This window comes from Sphaerodactylus townsendi, linkage group LG04 (genome assembly GCF_021028975.2).
Source record: "Sphaerodactylus townsendi isolate TG3544 linkage group LG04, MPM_Stown_v2.3, whole genome shotgun sequence".
In the NCBI taxonomy this organism is placed as follows: Eukaryota; Metazoa; Chordata; class Lepidosauria; order Squamata; family Sphaerodactylidae; genus Sphaerodactylus; species Sphaerodactylus townsendi.
In genome coordinates this window covers 103,592,107-103,604,984 of record NC_059428.1, presented here as the reverse complement: position 1 = coordinate 103,604,984, position 12,878 = coordinate 103,592,107, and the positions used below count along the sequence as shown (strand labels likewise).

Sequence of the window (12,878 nt, the reverse complement as noted above, 5' to 3'; positions counted from 1 at the left end):
GTGGACCCTAGCCCTGTGTACTCACATAGGAAAGGGAAAGAAGGAACTGGCCTGCATGTTGAATATTTGAACAGCATTTGTGCCCCGGTTGCAATCACTGCAATACAATGTGAAAATGGTTACTGTTGTTTAAAACGGAGCTGTCAATATATAGAAAGTGAGTAGCAGGAAACTTTTAAATTATATCTGCAGGGAAACCATGTATAACCTTGGATTTGTCAAACTGGTATTTGAACAGCCAGTGGGCAGTTGAATCTACCTGTTTAAATTGTATTACAGAAGTTTCAACTGTGTTGCTCATCAGTGTATAAAGGTTTTACAATTGAAACAATCTGAAGATGTAGCAATTTTAGAGGAAATAAAAATATGGCAAATGAAGCAACTGTTCTGTGTATGTGTTTAAAATCACCTGGTCGCATGGTTCATAATATCACAAAGAAATGAAGAGAAACAAGGTCTTCCAAGTTATACTCTACATATTGAATTTCATTGGAATCAGAAACACCCTTACAAAGGGAGCAACAGTGCCAGCTGTTTAATGATGTATGGGTTAAGCAATACAGGCCCATTAATTAAAGTCTGCAACTCCGCAAGTAAGTCTCTCTTATACAAATAGCATCTGCTGAATTCTGTCTTCTCCCACAGCAAACGACACCCCAAACATTTTTGACTTGTCACCGTTATAAATATCCTGGTCTTCTCCAGACTACCATTGTAACTTTTCATCTGACCAGCCTGTGCAGTAAATCATGCTGAATTATAGTGGGAAGAGCACTTTTATTTTCTTCAATCTTCACATTGTGAAAGATGTCCAGATCCTGGGCTGCCGCCCTCCTTTCTCTCACCATCTATGCAGTACAGCAGTCTGCTGGGCATCCACACAGCCTATGTAGTTGAAGGGGAAAAAAGACTTTAAAGTAGCAAGTGGTGTCTGGAATAATATCTGTTCTCCATCTCACTTTAAACACTTAACACATTAAATGCTGCTTTATGTACAGTTCTGGGCTTCATGGTAAGGATCCTTTTAGCTTTCAATTATACTTTGATGATGAGTATAATCTGAATTATTTGTATGTTAGCAATATTTGCAGATTGGGTTTCAAGCTCTGTAGGTTACAGATGTTTTCCTATAAGTAGTTGGTTGCTTCTAAACTGCCTTCTTTCCAACTAGTTTGGAACTATTTGGCTGTCACTGAAAAGATGATGTATGGAGTATTTGTAATAAGTCCTGTGAACTCACTATGTGCCTTAGCACAAAGAAGGCTATAGGATCTATTGTCGTGCTGCCAATCTCTGGGGGCTACTGGTCAGTAAATCATAGCTCTCTGGAATCTACATTCTGCCCAAATTTCTTTTATGGACACTAATTAGGAACAGCCAAAGCCCTTTTCTTCCCCACCCCCACGTTACTTCTGACAAAGGCTGACATTTTGGGGCTAAAATGGACACATGTAACATACCTCTTACTTCCTTGGACCTCAGGATGGAAACTTTTCCCAGAGAGGTTGGGGTTTTTTTTACAGATCCTAGATGAATCAGCTTAGCTGCAGTGCTGATGGTGATGAGAACAGGTTTGAACGATTTTGAAAAAGGAAGACCTGCTGCCTTGGGCAATGGATCCGTACCATGTTCCAAAAAGCACCAGTCTTTTCGAAGAATGAACAAAAGCATAGTTTCTAAATTTAAAGTATGGAATATGAGAAATCTTGAGACCACCTTGATATAGAAGTCTAATAACTCAAGGCACAAATGTTTTGATCCTCTTGTTACCCTCACAGTATTTCAGTCCAGTTGTATTCCACATTTGCATCAACTTTTCTCCGGTTCTTTAATGGGCTGTCCAAGTTCCCAATTAGAAGTTGTACTTCTGTCCTGTGTACACATACATGACCAACAAAAATTAAACTGTTAATCTACTACTTGGAGCTGGAAGACCTAAATGAAATGTCAATTTCGAGCAGCTTTTCAGATACCATGGACCATAATGCCTGTCAGTCTCTGCTTTACTTTTGGCCAATTGGCCATGCCAGCAGGAGCTGATGGGAATTGTGGTCCACGAACATCTGAAGCGCCAGAGTTGGACACCCTTACCTAGACCTGTTCTGAGCACATGTACTCAAAAACAATTCCCAGTGAATTCAGGAGGATTTGCTTTCAAGCCAATATGCACAGACCCTGGTTCTAAGGCCCAGATCATCTTGTTTCTTGGTTTTGGTATTTCCACCACTTTCTATACAAGAAAATTAATCAGGTGTCTTTGGAGAGGTTTAATATCCACAGTGGTTACAGTTAATAGTTTTAGAAAGCCAGGCTGTACAGTCAAATAAAAAACTGCCTGCAAATCTTTTCATATTCATTGATATTATTACACATGAAGAAATAACTTTCAGATGTACTGTTGCACAATTCAGCGCTGCCTTCACTTAATGTGTCTAAAGAAGCACTAGAGTATCACAGCCCCCTAATGGGACTTCTGAACATCTAAAGTTGCTCAACAACCTCACTTCTGCAAAAACAGAACTGAGAGTTGGCATGCGTCAATCAAATGCCACAATGCAAGGTCAAACCTCCTATAATTGAGAGTGCAATAGGCAAAATCCCTAATCACCAGCAAACAAAACAAAAGGTATAACTCAAAATATTTGTCACAACCTACAGAGGCAATGTATTAAAAATACAGTCAAGATTCTAGGTGGAGAGGGGAAAGCACAAACCTTTATGTTGATCCCATAAACAGCTAGGTCTTGCCGTAAGCGGTCACATGCTTGCAGAAGAGGTTGTCTCTCCTGTAACAGCTGGCGCTTTTCCGCCTTTTGTTGCTGTTTTGTTTCTTTTGACAGGACAGTGCCTTCGGCGGGCACGCCGGTTGTTTCAGGTATAGCAAGAGCAAAATCACGCACTTTGATCCGGAAGTTCACTAGTTCATCAATCACGCTGGACAGCATGGCTGAATGCTTACGTTCTAGAGCAACCTATGAGTCAAAATGTAATCAAGTAGAATATGAAACACCCACATCACAGCATGTGCACAACAGCCTCTTCCCAATAATAATGGAGGTCCTCTTCACATGCCCGGGGAAATGTCAATCACTATTTTCGGGTCAGGAAAGAAATTTCCTTTAGACCACATTGGCCAGGGATCCTGTACTATTTTTTGCCTTCCTCTAGAATTAGAGAAGGGGTTGGGGGGGGGGGGGGGGGATGGTTGTGAATTTTCTGCATTGGGCAGGGGGTTAGGCAAGATGACACTTGGAAGTCCCTTCCAGAAACCCTCCCGGGAAAGCAATCTGACAGGATAAGCAACAGGGACTCCCTGCTAGAAATAATTATTTATATTTCATTGCATGAGACAGGTGAAGGAAATGCTGAATTGCTGAGGAGGCTGAGAGAAAGAGTTGTAGCACAGCCCTGTGTCACCAAGGCAGAGCTAGCACAGGTATCAAACTCGCAGCCCTCCAGATGTTGTGCACTACAGTTCCCACCATCCCCTGCCAGCATGATGCTAACGGGATGATGGGAACTGTAGTCCATAACATCTGGAGGGCCACGAGTTTGACACCTATGTAATAGGGGAAGGCCACAGCTTACAAGCGGAGCACATTGGACCAAGAAGGTCCCAGGTTCAATCCTCAGCAGCTGCATTTGAATTTTTAGGGGGGGAAACGTGAAGAGCTGTCACCAGTAACCAGAGGACAGCACAGGCTAAAAAACAATGGCTTCATATGTTGATACACTCAGCTCAGCACAACAGTTAGTTAGAAGTCTAACTGTGTGACCTTATAGCAGCTGAGTCTCCATTTCCAACACATCCTTCTAGTAATCTCCCACCTGTCCTTCATCAAGGGTGATTCCGGTTGTGTTAAGAAATTCCTGTATATAGGAGATGATGGCTCCAAACACCACAGCACTTCTAGGAGACCCAGCTTCCTGATTTCAAACCACAAAAAAAGACAGTGTTAATATGATTGTTCCCTACCGTGATTGATGTTTCTCTATGAGAATAAAAGTGGAAAAATCAACAGTTCTCCAGTCGCAGGAGGCAGCCCTGCAGGGATTTCACTTTCTGAAACCTTTTCTAAACTCTGTTCCTTCACCCAATGAAAAAATTCTTAATTACAGTCACTGCCTACAAAGCAACAGCAAGAACTTTCTTACAGCACAAAATATACTGCAGGGCAGCACTGACTACGCACATCTTGTGACCTGCATGCATAAAATGGGGTGCATGAAAATGGCTGCCATGAGACCAAAAGACGTTCTCAGAGGGTTAGACTGGGTAATCAGGTTTCCTCAGTTCTTACTCTCAATACGGGAACACCACAGGGCTGTGTGTTGAGTTTACTGTACACCCTTTATAACCCTTTACTGTACACCCTTCATACGTATGACTGTACCCGTCTATCATGGTAACACCATGGTAACATCATTGCATATGATACAACAGTGGTGGGGCTTATCTCTGGAGGGGATGAGTCTGCCTACCGGGGTGAGGTGGACCAGTTGCTCTCGTGGTGCAGGGACAATAATTTGGTCCTTAATACCAACAAGACAAAGGAGCTGATAGTAGACTACAGAAGGAACAAGTCCAAAATTTAGCCCTTGGTTATTAATGGGGATCAAGTGGAGCGGGTGGCTAGTTTTAAGTTCCTGGGTGTTATGATTAGAGAGGATTTGACCTGGGGGGTTCAAACTGCCATGGTGGTTAAGAAGGCCCAGCAGAGATTGTATTATCTAAGACTTGTAAGAAAACAACTACTGACTGAAAAACTGCTGGTGACCTTCTACCGCTGTGCCATAGAGAGTGTCCTGACATACTGAATCTGTGCATGGTTTGCCAGCTGCACAGTGGCAGATAGGAAGGCGCTCCATAGGGTGATTATTACTGCCCAGAGAATAATTGGATGCCCTCTCCCCTCTTTAGAAGAACTGTATAATTCCCGTTGCTTAAAGAAAGCTCAGAATATTCTGAAAGACCCGTCTCACCCTGCATATTCTTTTTTTGAAATACTACCATCTGGCAGACGATATAGAATCATAAAAACGAGGACAACTAGGCTCAGAGACAACTTCTATTCTAGAGCTGTGGCTATGCTGAACTCCATGGTATCGCATTGACGTGGCTGTGGCTGTGTAGGGATGGTTGGAGGGGGGACTGTGGAAGATGGGGTGTGAGGATTGCAGAAATGTGCATCAGGAGATGTTTGTATTTTCGTTGTGCGTGCACAATGACATTAAAGTTTATCTTATCTTATCCCTAAAAAAGCCGAAAATCTGACTGAAAAAAAACTTCAAAAACCAAAGCTTAAGAATGTTCACATGCTATTTCTGCCAAAGGCAAAACTTTTACCTCTCTAGCAATGGAAAATTACAAAAAGGAGTATGTGTGCTATATATGTAAAAATCAGTGCATAGACAGACATAATATTATTTTCCCAAGAACTCTGGGGCTCAATTCACCTCAGGCATATGACATGGAGGAAGTAGGAGATTCTGTTCCCCGCCCATGTCATTAATATCAGCAGAAATGGTTGTGGTGGGGGAAACTAAAACTCTCTTCCCCATAGCACTCCCAAGCAGGGGCGGAGCTGCGCCCAGGGCACGCATGTGCCCTGCGCCTGTCACAGTGCCGCCCACCCCAGAACGCCCCCGCCCTAGGCGTCACGCCCTTCCTCCCTGTTGGCGCTACGCCACTGCTCCCAAGCCAAATCAGATCCTGTTAGTTAGTTCCCTAATGTTGATGGCTGTAAAACAGATTGGGACTCGTGTCAGCCATATTGCCTAGTTTGGTCCTTATAAATCAACAGAGAAGACAAAGATTTCTACTGGCAAGAGGGAGAGGACTTCACAGCATCTTTCCCTCTCTGCATGACAAGTCAGAACAGAATAAATTACATGAAATAAACTGACAGCCTGATCCTTTGCATGCTAACTTGGGAGTAAAGACACTGTGGCCAGTACAACCTTTCCTCAGGGTTTCTCCCAGTATGTCCAGGGTTGCAAGCCTAAGAAGCAAACTGCTTAATGGCCCCAATTTAGAATTCAGCTTTTAGTAGTGCAGAATTCAAAAGTTTTTTTCCTCCTTTTTTCATTGTCGGAAAAGTCATGATACACCAGCACTTGGAAACAGACAGGAAGATAATGAAGAAAACGGAGGAATACAGTGGAGTGGGAGTAACAGCACCCTCCTGTGGAGTGGTAAAAGGTGTCAAGAGCAGAGAAAGAGGCAAATGTAGCTGTGCCCCTTCACAAGAGTACATAATAGCAACGACAAAAACCTCACCAACAGAAGAGATTTTTAGCTTTCTAGAAATGCAGCGTGGATAAAAATCCACCATGAAAGGGAAGGGGGGGGGACACAATGTCATGTGGGGTTTTTCCCCAGCTGGTTTCTCATAATAAACCAATCTGTCCATACTGAACTGCAGACAACTGTTGTTCCTGATCTTTGCAGCCTAATGGGTTACCTTAGTGACGGCCTTAAGCTGTCTGTTGCCATGGCGAACGAGATCCGTAATTGCACCGACAGCCCTGGAGGTGTCAAAGTCATCAGCACAGGCACCTTTTACTATTGCTTTAGTGTGGGACAACCTTAGAGATGAAAGAACAAATAAAGCTCGTTGATACTGAAAGGAATACACTTACCAGCTGTCTAAAATGAGCTTGTGATAGAAGCAAAGGTACACTCCTTGGCTATTTGGGGCCAATGCTAAACATTTTTATCTATCGCTGTTTTCATTAGGACAGAGTTCAAATGCATGCTTAAACTTCTTCCTGGAGCGTAAAAGCACTTAGCATCATCATGCCCATAATTTTTAGACGGAGAAAAGCCACTTCTTCAATTATAGTAAGATGATATCATTGAGGAATTTGCTATATGGCAGTAGACTCGGGATTTTTGACAGTATCTGAAATGCAATTTACCCTTTCAAAAAAGACAAAAACAAAGCCCGCTGTACAAACTGAATTATTCCTCCAAAGCCATTATCGAGAGCAATATTTCAGAAATATGAAGTAAGAGATACTCCCGAATCCTATGTACAGACATTCTTCAGCTGAGCAATAACCTCCAGGCACTGTTTTAGTACTCCTGCCTGTCCCTCCCTTTCTTTTAACTCTTGAGGGAAACATTCCAGAGCAAAATCCCACCCGTCATAGCTTTCCTGTCTGAATTGTGCAACTGTTCCGGGTGAGAGGCAAAGGACCCTCACAGAGCAGCCCGTTCCTGTGGAAAGATGTGCAGCTATTACAACATGGAAGCTTAACAAAACTGAGTGGTATCACAGGACTGCACATATGTTTGCTAGTCTAGGCCACTCAGTGGATGGTGACAATCTCTGAAATTTGCTTCGCCATGGAAAAAAGCAGAAGGCTAAATTAAGAGAACCAGTGTGCTGTCATGGTTAGTGTGTTGGAGAAGACCATAGTTCCATTCCCCGTTCCACTATGAAAACCTACAGGATGAGTTCTGGTCAACTACCACATATAAGGGAGCAGGTCTGAGGGTGGGAGGGTCCAAGCCTATTAATTCGAAAACCACTCATGAGTTCAAATCCCATAGTGGTTTGCATGCCACCTAGACTTCTGCAAGTAGAAGGAGGGGGGTGATTTTTTTGCTAATCCACCTTTCTCACAGGATACCTAAATTCCCACCCCCACCCATTCCTAGAGGACTGTCATTCTCCAGGAGCAGCCGTTATGTGTGTGGTTTGGGCTGTTGTGGACCAATTGGCAAAAATGCCCCCTCCTGTGCCTGCAGAAACAAGATTCAAGTCAGTATTCTTCAATTCACTGAACTCCTACCCTTCCTCCATTGAAAATATGCTGCCCTATCTATATCAAATTTTTACCGTCCTTTCTCCAAAGAGCTCAGGGAAGCATGTGTGGCCCCATGCAACGGTGGATTTAATCACAAAAGAACAGGGTCTGAAGAGAATAGGATCAAGAGCACTTGATCCTTTGAGGAAGAGAGCTTTGACTATGGAGAGCTTATACCCCCCCCCCCCAAATCTGACTGGTCTCTAAAGTGCTACTGGACTCAAATGTAGCTGTGCCACTGCAGACCAATACAGCTACCATCTGGAACTCTGAAGGTTAAGATGTCTAGAAACTGGTCCCTTAAAGCAGTTTCTCGTTCTATTCAGGCAACAGTTCAGGAAAAGATGGGAGGTTTCTCTCACTTTAAAACTCAGCAAGCTGTTTATAGCTTCAGAGAGTTAGATAAGGGAGAGGAGAGGAAGCCAAGTGCAGTTCACTTCAACGCTATGAAGTGGGGGAGTACATTCCAGCTTGTTAACACCGGAGATCTTGGGTGAGAGAGGCAGTTTGTGGGTCTGGTGCACCTGCAGAGTGTCATGCTTAATTGGCAAATTCCTCTGATTTCTTAGGTCACCTGGTCCTCAACAAACTTTGTTGGTCAAATGACATCATTGGCCTCACATCTGATTGGTAACCTCGGATTAGGCCAATGCAGGTCATTGGGCATATAGTTAAGATTCTTCATTCTTGTTTCCTTGTTTTGTGGATAGCCCACACTCTACCCTTGTGTCTTATTTCACTTCTGGAGGATCTTACTGCCAGAATCCTCATCTTGGACTCTGAAGCATGGAAAGACTCAGTCTTTTGGAAATGTTCAGATACAATGTTTGTAATTGTGCTTAGATTGACTTTTTCACTTTATTATTTTATCTTCACTATTCGCTATTCTTTTATTGTTTATATCTGCACAATTTTAATTGCTTTAATTATATTTTGTGAGGTCTTTGAATTCAAGTGGCTTTAATCTGAATCCAGTACTTAGGTGTTCACTGGCTATGCCTACAAGATTAACTGTTTTCTGAAACAGAGTCCTATCCTGAAATGGTAACTTCTTTATGTATAGTCACAGAAGAGTTACAGGCTTGTGCCTTGGTCTGTGGCTGGCAGGATAGTAAAGGTACTAATGGAAGGCTACCATCTGTAACAAGGGAAAAACGGGGAGAGGGCCAGTCATCTGGTCATGGCCCACCCACCCTGAGGGGGAAAGGGCTAGGGAGGGAGAAGGGGGGCCATCATCTGGTTGTAATCCACCAACCCTGGTGTGGAGGGGCTTTTTATAGTTTGTTTTATTTCACTGCCACCATCCCCAGGGTCTCTGGGATAAAAAGATGGCCATGATTTGACACCAGCTCTAATGTTTAGAAAAGGCAGATTTATATGTTTCTTGAACAGACCCTGCTCCTGTGACAGAGGAGGACAGCTCCTGTCCCCATAAAGAAAAAAACAACCACTCAGCTATTCCGTCCCTGAGCGAATGGGAGTGCTGCTTCTGGATCCAATCACCTTTCGGGGCGGGGGGGGAGGGGGGAGATATTGGAGGGAAGTACAGAAGGGGTTAATTCAGGTCTGCCTCAGCAAAAGAGAAGTCAGAGTGAAGGATAGCTCTGACTGGTAGTGTGGCAGAGTGGTTTAATTCCATCTCTGGGAGAGGACATGGTACCCAGTTGTTAGGCATGCTGCTGGTAATGATTATTTAGTCAGACTCTTGGAAAGGGCAGCCTTGTGTGGATGGACCAAATGGCTAGCCAAAGAAACCTCATTTGTACCTGCCAGAAAATTCAAAACCATTCTCTGAAGCCATAACTAACTTAAATGGCCCAGTTTCTCTTTGGACTACCTAGAGACCTGCCTACTGATCTGTTCTTTAAAGTCAACCTGTAAATAATTTAATATTTGAAGACAACCTGTAAATAATTAAATCGTGTTTGTTATTCCCATAGAACTCCTACCTCGGTGATCTCCATGTTCTACTTACCTCACAGCAGTGAACTCAAAGCCATTTATATTTGCTACCCTAAGAACATCTTATAACTGAGAGGGAACGTTTACAAATCTGGCTCCCCAAAATCATAAGAGACTGTGTGGGCCCCTTCAGTTGGTGGAAAGGGCCTATCACATCCCCCTATTTACAGATTTGGGGAAGGGAAGGAAACAATTCACACCAACCAACCCTATAGCTGTATCTTTGGAGTACCTACCATGACAGGGAACAAAGATTTAACACAATAGGCATAATTAAATATGCTATCCACCACAAACATGACAAGTGCAAATAACTAGAGAATAAATTCCAACCATCATATTTTGATTAATTAAAATATGGAGCATGTTCATTCACATTTTTGAAGATAATATATTATATTCAGGGAAAGAAGATCTATAAATCTATTTCATGAAGAATACCAGAGATTTATACATTATTGGAAAAAGAATTATGAGCAATCAGAAGCTGATGTTCTAGAGAATATGGCTCTTTTTCATAATATAACTGAACTGATTTTGATTCATGACCATATAATGAATCATTAGAAGCGATAGATGACTTTGCCCCATTCAGCCTAGGCTCTGTACAAGCTATTAAGAAAACAGAGAAAACGACAGAAAAAATAGAACAGGGAATTCAATCTACAAAGGCAAGACAACCCAATATCCCAGATTCGTCAGCTAATCAGGATGGTGGAGCAAGTTGAAACTAGACTGCAACATTTTTAATCGGTTAAAAAGGGCCACTGTTTATTTTTCATGGAAGTTAATTTAACATATTCATAAGCAATAGGAGTCCTCCGTGTGTGTGCATGCGCCATCAAGTAACAGTGGGGTGCTGTGCGGTTTCTGGGCTATATGGCCGTGTTCTAGCAGCACCCCAGTGATTCCAGCTGTGAAAGCCTTCGACAATACATCAAGTAACAGCTGACTTATGGCAACAAGTAGGGTTTTCAAGGCAAGACAGGTTCAGAGACGGTTTGCCGTTGTCTGTCTCTGTATGAGCTAAGAGAGTTCTGAAAAAAAACTGTAACTGATCCAAGGTTATCATGCAGGCTTCGTGTAGAGGAGTGGGGAATCAAATCCAGTTCTCCAGATTGTAGTCCGTCATTCTTTACCATTACAGCATGCTAGCTCTCTGGAGCCCACTTGGCAGAGGTATTCTTTCTCCACTTACATGGGAAGGAATGCCTCTTCTTAAGCAATCCAAGTCCATCATCTCATAATACAGACAGCTTGTTCCCATAACTACTAGCCAATTCATATGCAAATACATGTCGATTTAATTTTTTAACCTATCAATTGTACAGTTAGCCAAGTGATAGCACTGAAAAGGAACAAGACATAGTTGGACTGCTTGTCTTGCAGCCCCATCCACAAGTCCAGTCGGTCGGCTACATCACTGTGACCACACTGCCCCGCCACTCCCAAAGGGGCTTCTCGGCAGCTTGGGGAAACTTCACAAGCATGAAAACCTCCCCACCAGGGAGAAGCCCCCATTGGGCTTCATATACTTACACCGCCCAAAAAGTCGCCCCTACTACTCCAGTGACAGGGGCGTTGGGACACTGGCACCACATTCCAGCACCAGAGGCAGGGTCAAAGCAGCGGTATGTCGGTGGAATTGCCTCTCCACAGAGGCAAGTGCCCTGTGGACGGCAAATTTGCCGGCGCAGTGGTCCCACAAGCAGATTTTGCCCCCCTCACTTTTGGATGGGGTTCTTCGTTATCCTGGCAATAAGTAAAATAAACTTTGCACATTATATTTCTAGATATACACCCAAACATGCAGTGTGAATGCAACAGAAAGGGGACACACACATACAGTAGGCAAACCACACTTGCTAATGTGCTAGGGATGGCTATCACTCATCCTAGGTTTCTTCCTTAGAGAGTCCTTTTGAACAGCACAAAAGCCAAGCCTTCATTCATCTCCCAAAATCATGCCCTACATTACAGGAGCCTCAAAAAAGGTTGTGCTTGGGACCTCGAGGCTGAATTCACACAAGCAATACTCATCAAACTTCAGATGTTCACTTTCATGTAAACTCTGTGGCAGTCTACAGGTATGAGAGAATACGGTCATAGACCAATTTAAGTTTTTAAATCCACTAAAAGTGAGGCTTTGTTACTTCAGGCTGCAAGTGGAGTTCCTCTATATTAAAAATCCTTGCAAGCTGAAAACCACCATGGAGGGATTTGGCCAGGTTACAATAACTCCTCCTGATATGCTCTTATGGTTTGGGGTTTTTTTTAAAGGTAGGGAGAACATAAAAAAACTACAACAGCTCTCTTCTCCCAGCCACACAAACTGTGAAGTGGTTGAGCCCTCTATAGCATCTCAGGTGTCTTCTGCTTCTTCTTTCCGCATGTGTCAACTAGGCCAAATATACCTACTCCCGCCAATGATCACACTTACCTTTCCCACAGTACATCTTCCCTAATGGCTTCGCAGTTGAGTTGCCCTTTCATGTAGGCAGTTGCATTGCTCACGAAAGAAGAGATAGTATGAAGGACATTCTTTGCATCATTCAGGGTTTCTTCATTATATTCTATGGCTAAAAATGCAATTGTATATGAGGAGAGAAATGTTTCTGCAATATTATAGGAGCATAAACAGCAGTGTTAAAACTAGTAGCCCTCTCCCTGTTCCTCTATCCATCTCCTGTTCATAAGCAAATGAAAACAGTAGATGACGAAGCACAGCCACACGCTGTGAAAAAGAATGGGGAGATGATAGATCTCTGCCCTTAGGAAATCCAAGCATCCATTTCTGATCACCTTTGGCAATGACCAACAGTCATCTTACATGGAGTTACACCCTTCTAAGCCCATTGCATTCAATGGACTCAGAAGGGTGCAATTCTGCATATGATTGCACTGTAAACATTGTAAATGGATGGCAGGAAAAAAGACTGTCCCCTGGAAGACCACTGGCCTGTTTCGAACGGACCTGCTAAAATCCTTGCAGAGACTGCTGAACTAGGTGCACCATGGTATGATCCAGCAGACTTCTCCATATTCTTAAGTTAAACCACCGCCAAACAAACGGCCTTGAAAAGGAGGCACGTTACTCAGCC

General features: G+C 43.2%; 1 protein-coding gene across 3 annotated transcripts in view; it reads right to left on the bottom strand.

Moving 5' to 3' along the window:
* Positions 1–520: 520 nt before the first annotated feature.
* Positions 521–12,878, bottom strand: part of CARS2 (cysteinyl-tRNA synthetase 2, mitochondrial) — a 31,397-nt gene continuing 19,039 nt past the window's right edge. For all 3 annotated transcript variants that reach the window (XM_048494273.1, XM_048494272.1, XM_048494274.1), the window contains exons 11-16: positions 12,218–12,356; positions 6,465–6,588; positions 3,829–3,927; positions 2,715–2,972; positions 1,461–1,872; positions 521–885 (exon numbers count right to left, since the gene is read on the bottom strand). In XM_048494273.1, the coding sequence (XP_048350230.1) occupies positions 1,810–1,872; positions 2,715–2,972; positions 3,829–3,927; positions 6,465–6,588; positions 12,218–12,356 (683 nt within the window). In that variant the 3' untranslated portion in view covers positions 521–885; positions 1,461–1,809. The remainder of the gene's footprint in view (positions 886–1,460; positions 1,873–2,714; positions 2,973–3,828; positions 3,928–6,464; positions 6,589–12,217; positions 12,357–12,878) is intronic.